Consider the following 24590-nt stretch of genomic DNA (forward strand, 5'->3'; position numbering starts at 1 on the left):
AGGGAGGACAAACGATCCTTCCTCCTTCACTTTGGGCACAGTAAGGGGAGTGAGGGATCTGTTGCTGGTGATGGGGAAGGAAGTACGGGGGAGGGAAGTGTATGAAGGCAGAAAGGAGGCCCCGAGGTCAGAAGCCCTGAGGAGGGCGCGGTCCAGCAGAGCAGCCGGACCACCTATAACCACAGCTGCTGCGAGAGCACACTGGGGCGCTCCCGCTCCCGGCCGCCAGAGGGCGCAGCCCGAGCCGGCGCGGTGCCGGGAAGGAGGAGGGGACCGCGAGAAGGGTCAGGCGCGCAGGGCGTCCGCGCAGCTCGGCTCCGGGAAGGGCGCGCAGCCTCCACCGTCAGGATGCGGCCGCCCGCGCTGCTGGCGCTGCTCAGCTGTTCCGCGGGTAAGTAGCGCGCGGTCGGGGCGCGGCGTGGGGAGGGAGTCTGGGGCTGCCTGCCGCCCCCGCGCAGTTCCGGCTGCCGCCCGCCCCGTCCCGCCCCGTCCCGGCCGCAGCGCCCTCTAGCGGCGCCACCCCTGGCCCGCGCCCTCTCCGTCTCCGCCTTCTTCCGCCGGGCCAGGCGGGCTGGTGGGGAGGGCGCGGCCGGGTCGGGAGGCTGCTCCGCGCAACTGCTAGAAACTTTGCAAGAGGTCGCGCGGTGTCCGCCCTGCCCGCTTCCCGCGCACTTTGCCGTGCACACCCCGCGCCCCACTGAGTGCACCCCGCCCCGTGCGTCCCCACCGCCCCGGCATGTGCACCGCGCGTCCCTCCGAGTGCAGCACTCCGCACCCCACCGTATCTACCTTGCGCCCCACTGCTTGCACGCCACGGCCCGCTTTGGGCACTCTGCGCCCCACTATGTGCACCTACTCCTCACCTTGTGCGTCCCGCTTTCCACCTTGTGCACCTCCCGTTCCCCACAGCTATTCACTCATGGGCCCTACAATGTGCACCACATCCCCCTAGATGTGTACCCCTTCGCCCAACCGCATCCCGTGTATTCCTGGTGCCCCGCCGTGCATATCCCGGGTCCTACCTTGTTCTACCCCTCCCGATCCTGTTCATCCCCATTCCCCCCTCCCCCGCCAACGCCTCACGGTACACACCCCGCATTCCACTGTGTGCATCTTGTTCACCCCCTGCGTCCGGCCCTGTGCCCCCCGTTCCTCCGGTTGTGCGCAACCAGAGCACGGCCATGGGCATCCCCCTTCCCATACTCAACCGTGTGCACCCTGGATTCCCAGCTGTGCATGACCTGTGTCCCACTATGTACCTACCAAGTCCTCAGTCATGCACATTCTGTCCTGCCTTGAGTACTCCACGTGCCCCGCCGTGGGTTCCTCACGACCCCACCCAACCTTATACAACCTTCAATCAGCCCTTAGCACACTCTGTACCCTACTATGACCCCTGTGTCCCCTGTCCCCCCCCATCCTGTACCCCTAGCCCCTGTATTTAACTGGGACTCCCCCCCCCCCCCCCCAAGCCGGCCTTCTTCCTAATACATTTGGGCGAGGAGGGAAGGGGAGAGCCCTGCTGAGCCTGGGGGCTTCAGGGAGGATACCCTGGGAAGATCAGAGAACTGATCTCAGGCAGTCCCGCTGCTACCCATTCCTTTCTTTCCGTTTTCCTGAAGGCGTTTCCTCCCCGTGTTAGCTCAGATGATGTGAGAAAAAGTTAAAAAGTCACTGTGAATGACTTTTTATGATATTTGTTCAAGTTTGAAAGCGTGGGTAAAAAAGAAAAAGGACTCTTCAGCTTGTCATTATAATACTTTCTCTAACCCTGACTTGCCTGTGCTTCCCGTTTCTGAAAAGGCAGAATTTCAGATTTTTAGAAATGGCAGAATAGTGCAGTTTAGGGAAAGTCCATGAGAGCCTTGGCAGCTTGTTTTTATTTGGATGTATGCTTTCCGAATAGGGACATTTTTTTTTTTTGTTGTTGTTGTTTTGTTTTGCTTCTGAATACCCCTGGCATTTCTTCAGGTGCTCACTAAGTGTGCAAAAATTGAGCTAGATTAGCTCATAATTAATTGTTCACTCATGATTAGTTTGGCAACACTGTAATTTAAAATGTTAGGGCACCTTGGACCCAGAAAGTGACAATTGATCATGGGGAATTTGGCCAGAGATCATTAGCTGAAGAAAGCATTATGGAGCCCTGGCAGAGGGCAGGCAGGAGGGTGGGAAGCGGGGTGACTGCGGCCGTCCGCCTTATCGCCTGAAGGTTTTGCAGCTAACCTAACGGGTGGGTGGTGACTGAAATTAGCCTTCTATTTGCGGCATGCATTTAATAGTAATATTTGTATCTCACAGATGCAGTATATAGGCTGAAAGCTGTGCTAGCTATTTTTGCATCTACTTTTTAATACCCTTAAGGGAAGATGTGATTTGATAATACAGGAAAGGATATTCCGAACGAACTAGAATGTCAACACATTTTTAGAGATGCCGCCGAACCTCGTGAAGTTGTTAGATAAGCACAATAAAGGAAACGGAAACTTCCTTAAAAGGTTTCTGTGGGAGGCTGGAGAGGTGGCCCAGTGGTTAGAGCACCGGCTGCTCCTGCAGAGGACCTGAGTGCAGTTCTCAGACCCACATGGCAGCTCACAACCATCTGTGACTCCAGTTCCTGGACTTCTGATGCCCTTTTCTGACCTCCATGGGTACCAGGCACACATGTGATACCCATACATACAATACGCAGGCAAATTATTCATATATGTGTAATAAAAATAAAGTAACCTTAAAACAACCAAAGTCCCTGTGAGACTCTTGGGTCTTGTGAGCTGGCTCCTGTGAGCTGGTACAGGAGCGAGAATTCTTTCTTTCAGGCCTGGTGTTTATTGTTCTATTCTTTGCTATCAGGGGAGGGACATCGAAATGTCTAAAGATGTGGCCCCTCAGTTAGGAATCTGTTGGAAGAGAAAATGTGACATGCGCCTGGAGTCATTGAATAATTCTGGTAGTTTAGACGTGCATTATATTCCACCCCCACCCCTCCTTTTGATTTTCTTGATTGGGTTTTTCTGTGTAATACTTGCTGTCCTGGAACTCCCTGTATAGACCAGGCTGGCCTCGAACTCAGAGAGATCCACCTGCCTCTGCCTCCGGAGTGCTGGGATTAAAGGTGTGCACCACCACCTCCTGGTTTACACACACCCTTTTAGGAGTGGTCTGACAGGCAGTTTCCTCACACACTACCACAGTTTTTTTTTTCTTTTTGAGGAAAGTCAATATAGAGATTTGATTTTAAACCTCTGTGTATGCAGACAGTTCACAGCAGATTCAGTTCTAGTGTCTGGAATGAGTTCCAGAGTGAGATTTACAACCTCTTGGTTGCCATTCATTAGCTGTATGGCTTTTAGTGGCTTTGAACCTTCATTATTTTATATAGAACCCAAGGCATGGACTTGATAGACCCCTGGAAATTTTGCTGTCTCCTACAGTTTGAACATACAGAATCCATCATAGAAGAGACGACTGTCTACAATGTAGCTGTTGGCGGCTCGTCTTTCTCTAGCCAGGCTTATTTGTATTACATGGGATTTAAAAGGATGGCAGGGCGGGGGGGGGGGGATGACAATGATGTTGCTATGAGATATTTCTCAGTGGCTTTTGTAAATGGGGTGATCAAGGAGATATCTGTGAGGATTATGGAGACATTCACTTAAAGTGGCCGGTGCAGCCAGGGTATAGCTCTTTGGGGCTTGTATTATTGTCCTTCTCATTGACTTTGAGTGGACTTGATGGCTCGAACTCTGGAGGTCACGTTGTGGCCCTGAGATTACCTCGAAAATGGAAGGCAGGTAGAGGGAAGGAAGCAGCCTGGATACCAGATGGATGCAGAGTGCTACGCCGGCCCTGTCTGTCACCTACTTGCAGCCTTGTATCGCGGGAGATTATATGCAGCCGAGCCCACTCCTAATTGATACCTCTGTGGAGAAGACGATTTGAACCAATGGTGAAATAATAGCTATTAGCGTTTATCTTTCACATCCCTGTCTGTTCTCGGAGTGGGCCAAGATTCTATTTCTTAGCACCTGCCAAATTGGAATGATTTTTTTTTTTCCTTCTGAGCCAAGTCTTGCTCAGATTCTTCTCATTATGGTGAGTCAGAAATTTTAAGATGGAGTCAACCTAACTCTGAGTTGTTTTCTGTGTGGGCTTTTTTTTTTTTTCTTTTTGATCTTGCAAATTCCCCTGTCGTTTCTTAAGCCGCGTGTAGATCATGATGACGGTGGTTTTAATTTTCCAGATAGATTTGTTGTCATTTGGGACGCACCCCTAGCAAGTTGGCATAATCTACTTGGTCATGAACTTGACCCTGTAGCTCAGTCAAACTCTATAACCGTGATGTCAAAGTTCTTCCCAAGCCCCCAACGGAACCACATTCTCTGGAGGAATACACTTGGATTGCTAGATAGAGTTGACTTCAAAATCATTTAAAGAAGATCATTAAACGGAAAGACTATCTGCATTCATTATTCAAAGGTAAAATTTGAGGACCTACTATGTGTTGGGTACTGAGCTGTCTCAGGAACAAGACAGCTAGCTCCACCCTTGTGGAGGTGGCTGTGTAGGAGGGAAAGCAACATTCAGTAATTAAACCAGAACCGAACTGCAGCCTGCTAAGTTCCTGACACTTTGAGAATGTGTTGCGGGAGGTCCTTGCTTCTGTCTGCTCAGGTACAGCAGTTCGCAACAGAGTAACACTTGTTAAGGTTGTCACTGGGTCACCCATGTAGCACTGATAGCCAGGAATGTTGTGAAGTAGTGGTTCTCGGCCTTTCTAATGCTGCCGCCCTTTAGTACAGTTCCTCATGTGTGGTCACCCCCCCCATTGTAACGTAAATATCTGTGTGTTCTGATGGTCTTAGACGATGCTTGTGAAGGGTCTTTTGACCGCAAGGGGGTCGCCACCCACAGGTTGAGAACTGCTTTTATGAAGCATCCTAAAAGGCATAGGACCGCCCTGCTGCCATCAGACAGCTTAGTTAATGGGCTCAAATGTCAGTAGTGTTGAGCTTTGAGAAACTGGTAGATCCATGAAGGCTCCCAGGAGGAAGTGGTGGCCACTGTAAGCTCAGCCCTGCAGGGGAAGGAGAACCAGACAAGCATGCCAGCGGGAGGAAAGCGGGGGGGGGGGGGGGGGGGGATCCGAGTAGAGAAACAGCAGCCTGGAGAGTTTAAGAAAAGAGGCGGAAAGATGTTGGGGCCAGGTGAGGTGGGCCCTGCATATAAGGTCGCAGACTCGTGAGTGGCCTTGTGGAAGGGCTGTCGTGCATGATGTTCGTTCTGGCTGTTCTGTGAGACAGGGATTCGAAGGGTCGTGTAGACCTCGGGAAAGGTAAGCAGAGAGCGGCGTAATGACACATGGGTATGAAGACACCATAATGAGACACATTGCTTTGTACGGTAATTTTAAAAACTCTTTTAAAACAACAAGAGAAGCTTCCAGACTCCATGACTGATTGGAACAGTGGGCTGAGAGTAGAGCGGGGTAAGAACCACTGCCCCCATAAAGTTATGTTTCATCTTTTTGTTTTATTTATTTATTTATTTTTCACCTGGAGATCAGACCCCGGGGTCTTCACACTGGAGAGATGGCTCTGGGTTTAAGAGCACTTGCTGCTCTTCCAGAGGACCAGAGTGCAGTTCCCAGCATCCACGTCAGCCAGCTCACTACCATCTGTAACTCCAGCCTCCCCACCTCCAATCTTTTAAAACAAAATTCCAGGGTCTTTGTGCATAGTAGGCATGCGCTTTATCACTGAGCGACACCCATGCTCTGAATACCGCTCTCTGTAAGAAACTGACCAGAGGCTAGTGTCTGGGTGCTGATGTGGGTGTTAAGAGGAGGGCCAGAATTAAAATGGTTTTTTTTTAATTATGGTTAAGTATGTATAATAGAAAATCCATTAAGTATATATTGAGTATATATATAGTACCTATATATATAGTATATATAACTATATAACTATAATTATAACTATATATATGTATATAGTTCTGTGGGGTTACATAGCTTGACTTTTAATTTTCAGGGGGCTGGGAGGTGAGGGTGATGAGTTTTGGATAAGTTGATTTTAGGGTGCATGTTCAGATTTTGGATCAGACGAACGGTTAGAAATCTGGGTCAGAGCAGAGCATGCCTTCAATCCCAGCACCCTGGAGGCAGAGGCAGGTGGTCTCTATGAGTTCCAGGACTCACAGAGAAACCCTGTCTCCAAACAAACAAACAACAAACACAAACGTACATTAAAAAATAATTTGGGTCAGGAGCTCACCTACTTGAGGAATGTGATGGGCTGTTTTTGTAGGTGGCATTTTGAGCAGTTTGTGCATATATATAACTTTTTTTTAAGGAAGAAAGGCTTTGGCAAAATAATTCTTTTGTGCTTTGCTTCAAATGTATGCATGCTAGCGACGTTTCGACGTTTGGGAAGAAAGCCGTCTTTGTAAATACGAAACTGTGGGTTTAGGCAAAAGAGTAGAAGTCTCATTAGAGGGGATTTGCATATATCAGATATGACAGCACCGGTTTCTCCGAGGGGTGTGGCTTATCTGCACTTCTAATAGAATCCGCTGGCGAAGGGAAAAGGTGATCTATTGCCGTTTACATTACTGCTTGCTGTGAGAAGCTCAAGGCTTCTCATGCTTCACGTCGAATTTATCTTCTGCAGATCCTTGAGGGCGGTTATGCACGAGTTTGTGTATCGTTTATGAAATGAATGAAGGGAAGGATTCGAAAAGGACAAGGTCGCTATGGAAATAGCCCCACGTAGCTCGCTAGCTCCCTTGAGTCCCTGGGTAGCTGTCTGTCCCGATGTGTGTCAGGCTTTAGTGTACGTGATAGTCATATCAATATTCCTAAACGCCTACATGCGTTCAAATTTAGATTCCAGGTAACTTAGTCTGTAGGATAATTTGTACAGGAGGCTGGGGTAAAGTCAGCTCTCGAAGCTGAACGGTGGTGGCCGGAGGTGGGTGTGGCAGGAGTGCGCGCATGCGCGTAGGGAAGGGGCATACGGGGTTGCCTGTTACATTTCAACCCAGATCCAGTACCTGGAGGCCTAGGCTGCTCCCAAGTGAGGAGTACTGACCCCTTCTTCGGTGGGTGCCTCCTGACTGACGGTCTCTCACTAGGCCTCGCCAGTCTTCAGTGTTTGAGTATAAGCAACTGTACACTGTTGTAGGAGAGAGGCTGCTTGTTCGTCCTGGCCGCCCGACTAGCTTAGCCCCGAAATAACCACATAGAAATTGTATCAATTAAAACACTGCTTGGCCCATTTGCTAACTCTCTTTTTGGCTAACTCTCACATCGTGATTTAACCCATTTCTATTAATTTGTGTATCACCACGTGGCAGTGGCATACTGGGAGAGATTCTAATCGGGCAGAAGATCCATGGCTTCTCTGACTCTGCCCTTCTTCCTCCCAGCATTCAGTTCTGTTTTCTCCGCCTACCTAAATTCTGCCCTATCAACTAGGCCAAGGCAGTTTCTTTATTCATTAACCAATGAAAGCAGCACACACACAGAAGGAACTCCTATACCAGTACACGCGCTAGTAGTTTTATGTCCACCTGACACAAGCCAAGTCATTTGGGAGGAGGGAGCCTCGGTTAAGAAAAGGCCCCCAGCAGATAGGTTTATGAGCTAGCCTGTGGGGCATTTTCTCGGTTGGCGATGGATGGATGTGGGAGGGTCCAGGTGACTGTGGGCGGTGCCACCCTGGGTGCCGTAAGAAAACAGGCCGAGCAAGCCAGTAAGCAGTGTTCCTCCATGGCCTCTGCATCAGCTCCTGTTCCTATGTTCCTGGTTGATGGACTAGAAGCTGAAATAAACCCTTTCCTCCCCAAGTTGCTTTTGGTCATGCTTTTTATCAGAGCAGTAGAAACCTAATGGGGGCAGCAACCAAACCTCCGGTGCATTAGCCTTGGAGGTCAACCTTCTCCAAACCTCCCTTCCAGGAAACTGATTTTCTTGAGCTCTATTTCAAATGAGGCTTGCAGGTGTGTATTTTATCAAGGGGCCCGGGTTATCTGTGTGCACCACCCAGGTGTGGGAGTGCGTGGATCAGTCCTTTTCTACACTAGGAATATGTATTACTTTCCTACCAGGCCGGTAGCTGGACAGGAAGTTAGTTGGGAAAGTCAAACCGAGAATGATGGGAAGGAGGGCGGAGTCAGAAGAGGCACCACCCAGCCACCTAGGGAGCCAGACGTGCTAGAGGACAGGTAAAGCCATGAGTGATGTGGTGCTACATAGATTAATAGAAATGGGTTAATTTGAGTGTAAGAGATAGCCTGAGCTATCAGGTAAGCATTTATAATTCATATAAACCTCTGTGTGGTAATTTGGGAAGCAGCTGCTGGGTATTTGGGAACGGGTGGTCAGAGAAAGTGTCCATTTACATGGGAGCTCTTCCTGGTCCACCTAGGCTCAGGTACCAACTGTGACCATTACTGGGTGGCTTTCTTGAGTATCTGTAAAATGTAGAGATGCTCAGAACTGCCCTGCCTTGAAGATGAGCTGTGTAAGTTTTACTGAACAGAACCCCAGCTCGTATCAGTCAAGGGGGTTTCTCTATTTAGGAAAGAAGTAGAAACCCCAGAACTCAGACCAAGAAGTCTTTCTCTGGGTCCAGCACAATGTCCCAGTTGGCTTCCTGTTACCATGATAAGCACCATGACCAAAATCAACTTGGGGAGGAGAGGGTTTGGCGCACAGGTTATTGTCCATTATGGAGTCGGGGGCGGGAACTCAAGGCAGGAACTGAAGCAGAAAGCATGAAGGAATGCTGCTTACAGACTTGCTCTCCATGGCTTGCTCAGCCTGCTTTCTTATACAACCCAGGGCCTCCTGCCTGGGGTGGCCCCACCCACAGTGAGCTGGGCCCTCCTACATCGGTCATTCATTAAGAAAATGCCCCATAAGCTGGTCAGATGGAGGCGTTTTCTCATTTGAGGTTCCTTCTTCCCAAATGACTCCAGCTTGGGTCAAGCAGATGGCAATCTAACCAGCGTATATAATTTGGCAGATTTTCATGTCCTTCTGAAGGGACTGCCTTGATTTTAAAAAGAACTGGAGCCGAGAGTTGTTCTAGGGAAGCCTTGCAGAGCAGACACAAGGCAGTCTCTGGGCTTAGGCTCTCAGATTGTGTGCCACATGGATTGCTGCTGCTGGGGACTTTCAGTCTGCTTTTTCTTGCGAGGGCGAAGCTGCCCATCAGTTAATTGCCCATTGTGTTTTTCTAGAGTAAGCCTGGAAGTTATCATTCAACAATATGATTGCTATTTAAAGGCATTTTTACGAAGAGCTAATTTCCTTGTGTTTGGATATTTGCTTTGTGTTCGGCTGCAGTGTGTTTTGGAGAGGGCTGTGTGTGCAGGAATTTTTTTTTGGATTCTGTTTCAGACCATGGGACATCCTTATAAAGATAGGTTTTGAATCTCAAACCGTTGGAGTGAAATTTTTTGCTTCTTCCCCCCATCTTGACTGACTTCTTTAATCAGGATGTAAATCAGAGAAGCGAATTCTCTTGCCGTGTAAATGTATGTGGTTATTCCCATTTCTGTCCCATGTGCTGTTCTTGTAAATAAAATTATCTTCCGGCTCACAGGGTCTCTGGGCCAGGCTGTCTTTCAGCCTTGTCTCATGCTACTTTTTATAATCACGCAATGCTGGGGCCTCAGGTCTGCTCTACCACAGCTCCTTTCTCTTGTCAATTTGAAGGACATGGATCCTTTAAAGAACTCTGTAAAAATTTCTCTTAAAGGATGCTGGAGAGGTGGCTCCATGGTTAGGAGCGCTTACTGCTCTTGCAGAGGACCTGAGTTCAATTCCCAGCATCCATGTCCAGAGGCCCACAATTGTCTGTAACATCAACTCAAGGGATTCTGATGCCTTCTTTGGGTCTCCTTGGGCACTATGTGTGCATGTGTGTGTGTGCGTGCGTGCGTGCATGTGTGTTGTGTATGTGTGTGTGCGCATGTGCGTGCATGCGTGCATGCGTGCGTGTGTGTGTGTGTGTGTGTGTGTCTGTGTGTATATGTGTTCCAGGGGTTGCCTGGGAGGGACCAGAGTCTTGACTGCATGTCCAGTACTGAGTGGGCAGGCTGTGGCTTCAGTCTCCTTGCACTGTGGAGACCCCAGCAGTGCCAGTCTCTCTGACTCCATGCTGTGTACTGTTCCATGCAGAGGAAGCTGCTTTCGGAGTCATGTGCTTAATTCGTTCAGTGTCCAGGAGCGGGCTTCCCTCCTATCTGCTCACCCCATGGCCTATTCTTCCTGCCAAGTCCCGAAGGTGGAGTCGCGTGCTCTGTTCTTCTGCACACGGCCTTTTGACTTGTCCCTGCCAACTGTAGCCCCTTGCATATCTGCCTCTAAGGTATCTTTGACAGATCAGCCTGACAGCCTAAGGTGCTGGCTTGCAGTTCCCCCATCCTGACTGAGGCCCAGAGATAGCCTTGCGCCAGTAGCCTCCCAGCTGGCACGTGTGTGCCCGGTTTTGTCCCCTGAACAGTCGCTCCGTTTACTGTCTTGAGAAGTCTATCTAGAAAATACAACTCCATATTGCATTTCCTTCCTCAAGATGCTTTCATGCCCAAGGTGGGGGGGAGGAAACTAGGTTCTTAAGGCACCCCTTCATTGTATTCATGTACCCTTTAACTCCTGCCCTCTAGGTGCTCCCCCATCAGACTTCACTCTTCCCAGCCATTAACCCCTAGGTGCTCCTACTCTATTAACTCTACCCTCTCAGGTAGGCCCACCCCATGTGTCTCTGCCTGGCCACACCCTTAAGCCAAGTGTCCCCTCTCCAGCTAATGCCTAGTCACCCCCTCAGGTGTTTTCACCTCAGTCATACCCCAAGTTCCTCACCCAGTCAGTTCCCCCACATAGGTGATTCCTCTGCAGTCACCAGGTATCCCCAACATAAGTACTTCCGCTACCAGTCACCCCCCTCACAAGTTTGTTTTGGCTGCCGTTACCCCTTTCCTTCGTCATTCTAGCCCTCGACATTCCCTCCCTCAGTGCCCCTGCCCAGCCTCTCTCCTACACTTTCTGTCATCCCTTGGGTGTCCAAACGCTAGGCGTCTGCACCTGTACAGTGTGTGTGTGTGTGTGTGTGTGTGTGTGTGTGTGTGTGTGTGTGTGTGAAGTCTGTTTCTAGGCCTCCGTGGTACCTTACCACATGCCCTCAGGGCGTGGAATCGAGTGGTGCAGAGAGCCACTTCCAAGCTTCAGGACTGTTGGCTCCTCTGGGGGCAGGGCCTTCTTCATCTTTAGCATAACCTGGCACGGACAGACAGACTTCTTCTCTTCTGTTGAACAAAGGAAAGTCTGAGCGAGTAAGGTTGAAGAAGATGGCTGCTGACACCTGTGCACGCTCCAGGGCCTTTGCGGAAGACGACCGCCTCAGCTCCTCAGGGGCCGGTTCTGTGTTGGCCCCAGTGTTATAGACCCTTCACCCTGTGGGTTGACAGTGCCGGCTAGAGCTGCTTCCCAATGTGTCAGCGACTGGGGTTGATGCATCTGTCCAGGGAGGATAAGGAAAAGGAGGGCTCTGTGCCTACAGCCTTTCCCTGGGCCGAGTCTGCTGGACTGGGGATTGCATTTGCTTCTCTGCCCTCAGCTGGAGTGGGTTACCCTCAAAGCTTTCATTAGAAATGAGCAAACCGCAAATGGGCCTTGAGCTGTGGCCCTGCGGTGGAAGGCTCCCTCCCTCCTGGGACCTGCAGGGAAATTCAGAAAGCTCAGGGGAAGGAAGGGTCAGCCCCCAGAGACCAGAGCTGCCTGGGGAAAGGAAATGTTTGGTAAGTAGGATCAGAGGGAAGAAAGAAAGAAAACTCCAAGGCTTTTTCTCCCACAAGACCACAGAAGCGAACAACCCAGGCATGTTGGTGACTGGATCTGATTTTCTGCCTCCCTCCTGGCTTCTGGTCAGGACTCACACCCACCTGACAGATAGATGGACAGTCTGCTCTTGGTTTGCGACATAACTTGCACTGTTGCCTGGTGTTTTTGTTTGTGTTGTTTTGGAGACTGTGTCTCTGTAGCCCAAGCTAACCTTGAACTCATGACCTTCCTGCCTCCAGCTCCTGAATGCTGCGATTATGGGTGTGCACCACCACGTTTAGCTTCCCTGAGTTTTTCCTCTGCGTCAAACTGGTCCCTAATGGCGTCCCTGTCTTCTCCTCAGCACCTCCTGAGGTGGGAAACTGGACGCAGAGCGTGTTACTGTTTTCTGTGGTTTTTAGTTTGGTTTGGTTTCCCTGATGGACGTTTCTGGAAGACTTGGGAATTAGGGGGCACAAGCGTGTTCCCTGCACGGGGGCAGTGTCCCCCATCCACTCCCAGGAACCAGGCCAGCCAGGTGGTGCATACTACACACACGGCAGTTAACTCCTTCGGGTTTCTCAAGCATTAGGGCTTCATCTAGCCCGTAAAACTGCATCCCAGGCTACTTGTAAGATCTCGATTTATCTTTCCGCTATCGGTGTGCTCACACATTCATTGGCTTGAATTATTTAACGTTATCATGGAAAAGGCCTGATTTCTATTGCCTGCCCTGATTTGCACTTTAAATATAGTTCCCTGTCTCAGTTCACCAGAACTCATATTGAAAACAGGAGAGAAAATGACTCTTAAACAGCAGTTTGGCATGTAAAAGCGTGATTTACCTTGGAGTACTTCTCCAACTCCACCTTGAGGCACTAACGCCACATTTTCAGAAATGCTTTCCCCTGCCAAACCTAGGAATCAGTATGGAAGGAAACAGTGGCCAGTGAGCCCCAGGTGGCCATTCCCGGGACCCCTTTGGCTGGCAGGGTATGTGTTGGAGAGGGTCCCTCATCTTCTTCTTCCTCTCAGTCCTCCCCACCCCTGAGATCACCAGACCTTAATATTATATCAAAATCAAGTCAACCGTGAACATTGGAAATACAGGACATCTCATGTAGACCCGAAGCCCGGACAGCAACTTGAGGGAACCGCGTCAATACAGCACACTCCGCGTGCAGTGCGCAGAGCCCGTCATTCCCACTGTGGATTATTCAGCCTCTGTTTATATTTGTGTTTCTTATATTCTGCTTGCTCCTCTGATTTGCATACCCCAAATCTGCAGTGCGTCAAAATGCTGAAATTAAAAATAAAAAAAAAAGGAAAAAAACAAAAGCAAACATTGACCTGTCTCTTCTCACTTGTGAAAATGTAATGCTGGGTTCTATTAATATCAAGATCTAATTTAAGACAAAAAGTAGTTTAAGCTTTTTACACTTAAGTTATTGGGAAATTATCTGTGCTTTGGTAAGACAAAGTTAGTATTTGTTAGAACCGCTGAAATAAATGGACAGATTTTAAAGCCTTATTTACTCTGTTTTCTGACTCTTTTTACCCATTTACACCCCTCTTTCATCATCTTTTCCCAAGAAACCTGGGTTTGTTGGGAGGAATGCTGCAAATGACTCATCATTCTGTGCTTTGATTTATTATGTGCCTATGAAATACATTTGGTGCTTGCATGGTTTTGTTTGTTGGGTTTAGGTGATAGAGGAGAGTCAGGATGAGGGAGAGGTTTGTTGGGTTTAGGTGATAGAAGAGAGTCAGGATGAGGGAGAGATGGGGAGCGATGGACATTCTCACGGTGTCGCTTTAAATATTGTGTCATCTTTGCTGTGGAAAAAAGATTTTAATTTCACAGTAGAGTGATGGAGACGATGACAGGGTTTTTATTTTTAAAGGATTTTTTAAAAATGTCTAGATCTGTGTATTTTGGGATAGAGATAGACATGAACAGTAAGCCTTGTCTGCATGAAGGCCTGGCATCTCCATCTCTGCAGGCGGCATCCGTGGGGCTCTCTTGACTTATTGGCGGTGTGTTCCTTGGTGCGTAGATCTCCTTTACATGGTGACGCTGGGAAGTAGTAGCTGCCTTTTAAAAGGAGAGGCTCCACCTTGGTGCCTCCTAGAGCCAGTACAGAAAGAGACCGTCCCTCAGTCTGCTCCCCGCTCTCAGCTGGCACAGCCCCATGAGTCATAGCCCTTCGGCTTTGCAGGCAAGTCAGATGAAAGAAAATTCCAGATGTTAGATGGAGCCGTTGGACCTTTTAAATGAGAAAGGTACTATATTTAATAACAGAGGAAATGTTAACCAAGAGACCCTTGATGATCTAGGTTTGAAATAAGAACTGATTGGAAGGAAGGGAGTTTTTTTTTTTCTTCCAGTGCTGGGGATCAGCCGAGTTCTGCATGTTAGGCAAATATTCTGCAATTGAGCTCCAGCCTCGGCAAGATGGATCTTTGAATGGAAAAGCACATTGGCATTGCTCCTGGGATGTGAGGCCCATACTGCTCACCATGCAGCTGAAAGCCCAGGAGACAGATATTCATGGATGGAAACAGGCTCGTTCAAATCCCATCCTAAAGAAAATAGAGGCAACTCTCAGCCTCAGATGTCCATCTCTAGGTGTTTAAGGGGGCAGAGAGCTTTTATGGGATCAAGACAGGGAGTTATGAACAGATAGTGGGCAAGGAAGCTTGTGTGCTGGCTAGTATCTTGTGTCTTTTTTCTTCTTTGGGAGGGGTAAGCTCACCATGGACTGTTCTCTGTTTTCATCAGTCAGAATTTGAGGGATGACTTTTCTTCCTTTCACAAAAGGATTAAGGAGAGGGAAGGTAAAAGAAGAAGAAGAGCACTAGATTATTTTTTAATTTTTAAAGATTATTTTGTTTTATGTGTATGAGTGTTTGCCTTCATGTATGTATGTGCTTCATTTGTATGCAGTACCTGCAGAGGCCAAAAGAGGGCGATAGATCACCCTGGAGTTGGAGTTACAGATGATTGTGAGCTGCCAAGTGGGTGCTGGGAACTCAACCTGGGTCCTCTGCAAGAGCAGCCAGTGCTATTAACTGCTGAGCTATCTCTCCACCTCTCCCATACTACCCATCTGTCTGTCTGTCCATCCATCTACCCAGGATCTCCCTATGTAGTCCTGGCTGGCCTAGAACTCTATATAGATCATATTGACCTCAATCTTGCTGAGATCCACCCTACTCTTCCCCTTGAATCCTGAGATCAAAGGTGTATGCCATCATACCCCAGCAAAGGACAATTTAAAATAAACTGCTATGGCTTGACCACAGTTTTTCTAGTCTGTAAGTTCTCAGAATGTTTATTTTCCAGAATCCTGTGCTGCCAACCGATATTAACTTGTCACCATGCTTGATGTTTGTTTCTCCCCTATTTTAAGTTAGACCCATGACTTTGTACATGCAAAGCACATACTCTCCCAGCATCTATACTTACTTAGTAATTCTGGTTTGGTATCTCCTTGAGAGTTTAATTAATTAATTAAATTATTTAATTTTTCTTCTAATTATGTGTATATGTTTGTGCCTGTGTGTGGGTTTGTGTCAGTGGGGACCAGTAGAGGGCATCAGATCCCTTGAAGCCGAGTAACAGGTGGTTGTGAGCCCTCTGACATGGGTACTGGGTATTGTGTCCTCTTTAGGAACAGTAAATGCTCTTAACTGGTGAGCCATCTCTCCAGTCTCCTTCCCACTGTTTCTAATGTGAGAGTCTCTTGGGAGCAAATGAAGTAAGACAAACCTGAAATATTAAGTACCAAGAAACAGGACTGAAATGACATTTGGGTTATAATGATTTGAGCCTTGGTGTGTGTGTGTGCGCGCGCACACACATGCACGCATGTATGTGTGAAGCGTGGAAATAGATCACATGGTGAAAATAGCTGGGCATGGACAATAGACTCTCTTCCGCTGGATTAGATAGGTGTTGCTGGTAAGGTAAGCCTTTCAGTGAGGGGACCCCATGGCCGACACATACCTCAGTGTGCTATTTGTATCTTAGTTAGTCAATAAAATTATATTTCTGTGTGTGACGCTTGTAAAAAGAGTCTATTAGTAATGGTCCCCAAATATGTATTTCCAGTTGGTGCCGAGTTCTCTGATGAATGGTCGGGCTGAGTGGGGAGGACTGAGGCGGGTGTACCGTTGAGGCAGTCACGGGACCTCGTAGGCTGTTTGCTCTTATCTAAATTCCGCACACTGAGGTGTCTTTGGCTCGTGCTTCAGTGTCAACCCTGCCGTTTGAAATGTCATCCTGGAAATGGAAACGATTAAACCGTGGTAGTCATTTACTTTTTAGTGTGGCCATGTTGTAGACGATTTCCTGTGAGCGAATGTTAGTGGGCGATGTGGATGTCTGTCTGGGGTGTAGTGGGGGAGGGGAAGGAGTAGACAGGTGGCGGGGGAGGGTGGACCCGAGTGGTTGGGCAGTCTCCTGCTTGTCAGTGACATTCTCCAAGGACCCTCCCACGATGCTTCTTAAGCTTCATTACTGTCTTGGTGTCCTAGAACACTCTATGCCATGTACCTGCCCTGGTCCAGTGCCCACTTCCTCTAGGAATGTTGCTTGGAGGACCCGAATCCCCACCCTGCAATGCTCTCCTTGTTTTGGTCCTTGCCCTTCCTGACACGTTGTCTTTAGCATTTTGCTTCATATTTTCAGTGCTGTCTTGCATTGTCGTTTTTATTATTTTTAATGCTCAGCCTAAGTGTGCCTCTGAGGAGATCTTTGCCTATTTATGACTTGAACTGAAACGTTCAGTCATTCTGAATAGAGGATGATTTTCATTCCTTCAGTCTCCTGCCCTAGAATTTCAGTAGGATCCGCGGCTTCTCCCGCTGGCTTGTCAACAGCAGCATCTGCGATTCTAACCCTGAAGCCCCGAACAACAAATGCACCCCAAAGATAGTTCTGTTGCTTTGACAGGGAAGATGGAGGTAGAAATTCATACTACCAACCCCTGCATTCTCAGGAATTTTCCTATGTTAAGAAGGTATCTAAATCAAGAGTTTAAGGAAATATTTTTTCTACGTTTTTTGGTCGTTTGTAAAGATTTTAATTGCTCTGGTTTTTACTTTTTTTTTTTTTCTGCTTGGTAACCTGAACTCATTGACTTTACAGAGATAGTAATTTCAGGTCTAAGATAGAGAAAACCTTTAATCCTTGTTTGTGGCGATACAGCTGTTTGAAAGTGAGCAAATGTGTTTTGTTAAAATATTCCTCCCCCCTTACTTTCAGCAGAATTATTAAATGTGCGAATGAACCCAGATTGCTAATTTTAATGGAACCATGTTTCTCTTTTCCCTTCTAGCTTTTGCTGTGGTGTCTGAGGAGATAAAAGAAAAGGCCAAGCCTTCCCAGGTACAGTCTGACCACTCTCCTGACATTCTTTCAGATTTAATGAGAAGTGTAAAGATTTTATCCTTAACAGTTAACTTTTCTTTTTTTTTTGCTCTTGTATGAAGTGAGCTATTGTTCAATATATGTTTCTGCATGTATATGCTTGTGTGTGGGTACGTGTGTAAGTGTTGTGAGTGTGGAGACAGAGATGAGCTTTGTATGTTGTTCCTTAGGCTCACTCTGTGTGTGTGTGTGTGTGTGTGTGTGTGTGTGTGTGTGTGTTTATTCCCCATGTATGCATGTGGAGGCCAGCTGAGGACATCAGGTGTCCTGCTCTGTCAGCCCCCACCTTATTCCTTGGAGACAGGGTCTCTCTCTGAACCTGGGGCCAGGTGGGCAGCCAGCAAGCCCCAGCCATCCTTCTGTTTCTGCCCCTTGGCAGCTCTCAGGTTACAGGCGCACATCCCCACACCTGGATCTGTAGATAGCTTCTGGAGATTTGAACTCAGGTCCTCACACTTGTGTGACTAGTGCTTTACCAACGGAGCCATCTCTCTGGCTATCAGTATGGATTTCGATGCCCTAACAACCTGTGATTAAATTTGATTGTTTTTGTTGTGTGGGGGACACATGTGTGTTGTATGCATGCTCACATGTATGTGTGTACATGTGCGTGTGTTCCTCCATCACTCTCCACCGTATGTACTGAGCAGGGTCTCTCTCTGGTCCCAGGGCCCACCTTTTCAGCTGGTCTGACTAGTCACCTTGCCCTGGGGATGGTTTATCTTTTCCTCTCCGTGCTGCACCCCCAGCTTTTGTGGCCTCTGGCGACCTGTGCTCTGTAAGCACCATGCCTGTGCTTTGCCCACGGAGTCATGTACTCAGCCCCAGATTTGTTTCGAAAAGTAGGATTTAATAGTTCCAACCATTTTAGGAAAAAGGATTTTTGATACAGAGAGAGATCTCCGAGGAGCCCTACCTGGGTAGCTTTGTTTTGCCCCAGTCTCAGGGTATCCTCCCCGTGGCTTCATCTTCCAGTCTATGAAAGGATTCTTGGGGAAAGTGCAAAACCTGATCACTGTGCCTTGAAGATGGAGCCCTGTGGGGAGCGTCCTGAGGACTAGATGAAGGACTCCACCTGCGACCAAGCTGCTGGGTTCCTTGGACACTCAAAACCCGAAGTCAGACCTGGGGCTGGGCAGAGTGGGTCGTACTTTTCCAAAATCTCTGAGCCTCCATTTTTGATCACTGATGATGTTGGAGAATTTCAAATACACACACACACACACACACACACACACACACACACACACACACACATACACAATCTCCACTTGAGCTTTGCCTGGGCTTAGTTTAATAGGTGAGCAAGAAACAATGTTTAAAACCTGCGACTCATTTTGTTATGGTAATTAAGGCTCCATTGAGCTGACATTTTACTCCACAATTGGTGTAAAGTCTTTTGAATAGAATATTTCTTTGATCAACAGAGCATTATCTAACTGTGCCCTGGGATCCCTCCAAAGGGGAAATGATGCTAATCATTTCTTATCATGTTAGGACTCTTTAGGCCTAATAAAAGCATTTGAACACATTTTATTTAATTTGATCTTCTCAATGGCGCTGGTATTGCTAAGCAAAAAAAAAAAAATAGATATTCCCAGTTTAACAGAGGAAATTTAGCCTGAAAGCAATTATGCGATTTTACCAAGGACATGGGATTATTAGAAGTTCAAGTTAAATGTTCTAAGTTCTGTATTTTCAGCCTGTACTCCATTTTAATTATAATGTGTGTGTTGGACAGGATTGAGGCTTGCTCCTAGAGAGTTTAATGTGCTATGCAAGGGTTATTAGCAGAGAATTAAAATTTTGTTTAATGAATTTAGAAATTATGCATACTTAAAAACGTTAAGATGATTTTTAAATTTTATTTTTATGTGTACGAATGTTTTGCCTATGTGCATGTATTTTCACCACATGTGTGCAGGTGCCTGTAGAGGCCAGAAGAGGGTGTCTGATACCCTGGTACTGGAATTACCGGTGATTGGGAGCTGCCATGTGGGTGCTGGGAACTAAAGCTTGGTCCTCTGCGAGAGCAGCCAGTGTTCTTCACTGCTGAGCCTCTCCTGTGTGAAAAATGTGCAAACTGAGCTTTACAAATTTGAATCGTCACTGTTCAAACCTCTGTGGCGTGAGACAATGAAGCCCCGGTAGAAAGGCTGACTTGGTCTCGTCGGCATGTCTGAGTCGGTACAGATGCGCTAATAACAGGTCTCTTTCTTGTCTGGCGGTCGGCATGTTTTATTAATTATTTATTAATTTTTTATTAATTAAAGCAAGCATGTTTTTGATTAATAATGATAGCGGCAGAAACCTGTAGCATCTGAGATCATGAAACAAGCCCTGCGCCTTCCTCCTTGGAAAAGCGGAAGACAGGGTTTTAAATGTTCTGTCAGTTCCTTCATTGAGCCCAATTTCCTTTCTCAAAGGGGAAATTACTCAGGACTATTTTGGTTCCTATTTTATTTTTACAGTTTACCCATTGGGTTGTTTGAGAAAGCTAATCATTCCCCTAGCTACAGGGCTTAATACCAAATAAGAAGATCCGTGATCCGGGCCGGTCTTCTTTGATGTCGCAAAGATGCGTGGTTGCAAGTCCAGCAGGTGCCCAGGGCTGTTGAAAGGACGCTGACTGGAGCCCCTGGGTCTGGCTGGTTTTCATCTCTCCCTGTGTGGGAGCTGACTCCGGTTATGCATAAATATGTGTTGTACTGATTGTTTTTCTGAAGACCTGCAGGCTGGTGCTGCAGGGAAGAAGGGACTAAGGAGACCCAGACCTTCATCCTGGGTTTGTGGCCAAGGATTATTGAACCCTGGGAAGTTCCTTTTTGTGTCCTGAGAGGAATGGTTGTCTCGTTTGGAAGAGGGGAAAATTGGCTGTAATCATCTCTGATTTTCCTTCATCTAGATGAAGGAAAAGGTTCTGTTTTCCCACGAACCACACAGCAGCTGGCTCTGGGGCTTTAATGAGAAGGAGCAGGTACCTCAGGTTCCTTAGGCAGGGGACAGGGAGCAGACCTGGTAGGACCCTTTGGTGGCCTTGTGCCCGGCACAGCTGCACTGTGGGAGGGTCTCCTGATCAGGTGCAACCTCTTAGTGTCTGCGCAGGCCAGCTTGGCGTGCTAACCCGGCTTGAAAGAACACCTTCAGAGAAGGAGTCGAACTTTCCAGTCTTAGAGGTTTCTTCCAAAGTTAATTGTTTCATCAGGATTTAGTGGTCGTTTGTCCTGGGGTCCGACAGAGCCGTGTCCAGCGGTGGCATAGTCTCTACTCATGCGGCCCTTCTGCTCTCGGGGCAAGGACAGTTTCGTAAGATGCAACCCATCAAGCCACATCCCTGCCTCCAGCTCTGTCGCTGCCTCGTCCCACAGACCCTTTGGCATCCTTTGAGGACCTTCCTCTTTGTGGCTTTGCCTGAGCTTTGTTGGACAAGGCTCACAACCGTGTTTCTTATTTCAGCCCGTAGGAAAATCGAGGGATATTGGTTATGGCTAATTGCTGTGATTACAGTGTAGAGCTGCCAAAGATGAAAAAACGAACTCTTCGGAAGAAAACGTTGTCCTCGTCTGAAGGGAAGGTGGTGGAGGTGGCAGGTTGAACTGTTGGCACAGCGAGTTGTCAGAGAAGCCGTGAGGTCTCCAGTGAGCTCCCCAGGCTCGGAATCAAGTTATCTCTGTGCCTATGTCTGGATCTGTGTGGTGGGGCTCACCAGCCCTGAGGCGCCCTTTCGTGCCCAGGAGTTCTAGTGACTGCGTGTTACGGTAACAAAATGCCTGAGACTGGGTGCTTTATAAAGAACTGGCACTTATTTCCTATAGTTCTACAGGCTGGGAGTCCAAGGTATAGGAGTGGAGGCCTTTTGTGTGGGGTCACTCTGGAGCAGAAAGCAGAAGGGCATGGCGGGTGTGCCTGACAGAAAGAGAGGGCTGGACTTGAATGTATAACAGATCCGTGCTTGATAGTGAACTCACTGCCCCAATAGCATGGTGCGTCCGTTACCTTGTGAAGGTTGCACCTCAGCACTGTAGAGTTGGGGACGATATTTCCTCCCTTCCCTTTCCTTTCCTTCCCTTCTCTTCCCTTCCCTTCCCCCTCCCCTCTCCTCCCTTCCCCTCCCTTCCTCTCTCTTCTTCTCCCCTCCTCCTCCTCTCCCCTTCCCCTCCCTTCCTCTCCCTTCCTCTCCCCTCCCCTCCTCTACCCTCCTCCTCCTCTCCCCTTCCCTTCCCTTTTTCTCTCCTCCCTTCCTCTCCCCTCCCCTCCCCTCTCCTCCTCTCCCTTCCCCTCCTCTCCCCTCCCTCCTCTCCCCTTCCCCTCCCTTCCTCTCCCTTCCTCTCTTCCTCCCCTCCTCTCCTCCTCCCCTCCCTTCTTCTCTCCTCCCCTCCCTTCCTCTCCCTTCCTCTCCCCTCCCCTCCTCTACCCTCCTCCTCCTCTCCCCTTCCCTTCCCTTTTTCTCTCCTCCCTTCCTCTCCCCTCCCCTCCCCTCTCCTCCTCTCCCTTCCCTCCTCTCCCCTCCCTCCTCTCCCCTTCCCCTCCCTTCCTCTCCCCTCCTCTCTTCCTCCCCTCCTCTCCTCCTCCCCTCCCTTCTTCTCTCCTCCCCTCCCCTCCCCTCCTCTTCTCTCCTCCTCCCCTCCCCCTCCTCTCCTCTCCTCCTTCTCCTCCCCTCCCTTTCTTCCCTTCCTTCCTCCCTCCCTCCCCCTCTCTTTCTTTCCTTCCTTCATTCATGTGTACGAATGTCTGTATGTGTGTGTGGTGTGTGCTTGCAGTGCCCATGACGTCCAGACAAGGACATCAAGTCCCTTGAAACTGGACTGAACAGATAATTGTGAGCTGCCACGTGGGTACTGGGAACTGAACCTGGGTCCTCTGCAAGAACAGCAAATGCTCTTAATAATTGAATCATCTCTCTAGACTCTGGGATGGCCTTTTCTTTTCTTTCTTTTCTTTTTCTCCTCCTTGAGACAGGGTTTCTCTCTATAGCCCTAGCTGTCCTGGGACTCACTCTGTAGACCAGGCTGTCTTTGAATTCAGAGATCTGTCTGCCTCTGCCTCCCTAGTGCTGGGTCTAAAGTTTGTGTGCCGCCACGCCTGGCCTGGGATGTCATTTTCCACACATTTTGAGAGACACGTTCAAGCTGTAGCAGTGGCCATCTGTCCGCCAAGGCTCTTTGGGGACCTTAGGGGTGCTTCTCAGACAAGAAAGACCATGTTAACGGTCTTTTAAAGATGACTATTTTTATTCAGTGTGCATTGGTATTTTGCCTGGAAGTATGTCTGTGTGAGCTGGCATTACAGACAGCTGTGAGCTGCCATGTGGGTGCTGGGAATTGAACCTGGGTCTTCTGGAAGAAGAGTGAGTGTGCCTAACCCCTGAGCCATCTCTCCAGCCCCATGTATTAACATTCTTTATGACATTGTGTCTTAGATACTTCTCTATGCGATGACAAAACGCCATGATCGAGGCAGCTTATGAAGGAAAGCATTTTATTTGGGACTCACGGTTCCAGAGTCCTTGACCATCGTGGTGGCTAGCACAGCCGCAGTCAGGCTGGCGTGGTGGTGCAGGAGAATTATCTGTATTCTGTCAATCATGTTTGGCCAGGCAGGAAGTATAGGTGGGTCAACCAGACAGGAAGTAGAGGCGGGGCGATGAGAACAGGAATATTCCAGGAAGGAGGAAGTCCCTCTGCCACTTCTGCGCAGACCACTGAAGAGGCAGCATGTAACTTGCCCAGCTGAGAAAGGTACTGACCCGTATGGCTAAAATAGATTAGAATAATGGGTTAAGATAAGTCATAAGAACTAATAAGTAGCCTGACCTAATGGGCCAATCAGTTTATAACCTAATGTAGATTCTGTGCTATTTTCTTTGGGAATTGCTGGCTGTGGGGTACTGGGCAGGACAGAAACCCCAACAAGCCAGCCCCTCATGTTACAGCATGGTGGTGGAGCAGTAGCTGTGAGTTCACTTCCGGTCCACAAGCACAAGTCAGAGAGACATAGGCAGGATTTTTGAACCCTGCAAGGCCATCCACAGTGACACACTTCTTCCAACAAGGCCAACCTCTTGTCATCTTCCCAGCAGTTCCACCCAACCGGGGGCCAGGCTTTCAAATATGTGAGCCTATGGTGACCATTCTCATTCCAACCTCCATACATGATGACTGAGCTCCACAGATAAAGATAATAGCTGGGGGGGGGGTGGAGGGATGGCTCAGGGGCTTAGAGCACTGGCTGCTCTTCCAGAAGACCTGGGTTCAATTCTCAGCACCCACTAAAAATAAAAGATAATAGCTGGGGGAGCCCTTTCCATCCTGAGGCGAGCCTGTCCCCCATTTGGACTACATCTGGTATTCATAAAGCATTTTGGAGTTGACAAGGTCTTTAGAATTAACTTTTCACAAAATGTAATTTTATACAGGAGGAATAAGTTTTTTAATCCAAATAAATGACTTGCCTAAGATCACATGCAAAGAACACAGCCCATGCTGGAGAGATGGCTCAGGGGCTAAGAGCACTGACTGCTCTTGCAGAGAATCTGGCTTTGATTCTCAGCACTTGCATGGTAGCTCATGAGCATCTGTAATTCAATTCTAGGGGATCTTAATGCATCTACTGGGCCCAGTGGGTACTGCACACACGGTGCACATACCTATGTGCAAGCACTCACACATATAAAATAAAGATAAAGCAATCAAAGGCACAACCTTGTTGTAGAACTTCTAGAGCAATGCAGGTGCTCATGGTTACTGCTTTGCCCCCTTCTACCTAGTCTCCTTACTTTAGGGAAGCATTTAGCTCCATCCTCAAGTCTTGTCACCCCGTGTTAATCCAGATTATTCATCTTTATTCACCATGTTGCTAGTTCAGTTGAATGATGGAATTCATCTTTGCTTCTTTCATTTTAAACCCAGGATTTGGAGAAGAATAGTCTATCAAGGAAGCATGACATAGGTAAGTGACGAACTTTTGTTCTTTTTACATATGTGTGGTGTGGTGAGCATGCATATGTATATTTGCATGTGTATGGGTGCACATGTGTATGCACATGTATGTGTGTGTGCATATGATGGAGGCCATCTTGTGTCTTTCTCATTTGCTCTCCTTTTTATGTACTGGAACAGGGTCTCTCCCTGAACTGGTAACTCCACTGATTGGGTAAGCCTAGTTGGCTATGTTGGCCCCAGGCTTTTCTGTCTCTGCCTAATGAGTCTCGTTTTTAAGTGGGTTCTGGGGATCCAGACTGAAGCCCTGTACTTGCTCAGCCTGCCCTTACTCCTCTGAATCATCTCTAAGAAAGATTTTTTTTTTATTAACCAAAGGACACACTTCATC

General features: G+C 48.1%; 1 protein-coding gene across 2 annotated transcripts in view; it reads left to right on the forward strand.

The window, feature by feature from the left end:
- Positions 1-255: 255 nt before the first annotated feature.
- The window catches only part of B3glct (beta 3-glucosyltransferase), an 84728-nt gene continuing 60393 nt past the window's right edge, over positions 256-24590 (forward strand). Inside the window, exons 1-3 of one of the 2 annotated variants that reach the window (XM_085685236.2) lie at positions 256-391; positions 17170-17219; positions 24170-24209. In XM_085685236.2, coding sequence (XP_085541362.2) covers positions 349-391; positions 17170-17219; positions 24170-24209 — 133 coding nt within the window. In that variant the 5' untranslated portion in view covers positions 256-348. Of the gene's footprint in view, positions 392-16089; positions 16136-17169; positions 17220-24169; positions 24210-24590 lie in introns of those variants that run through there. The other variant, XM_048419062.3, reaches the window with a different exon arrangement.

Source organism: Myodes glareolus, chromosome 2 (assembly GCF_982192425.1).
Source record: "Myodes glareolus chromosome 2, mMyoGla1.1, whole genome shotgun sequence".
Taxonomy (NCBI): domain Eukaryota; kingdom Metazoa; phylum Chordata; class Mammalia; order Rodentia; family Cricetidae; genus Myodes; species Myodes glareolus.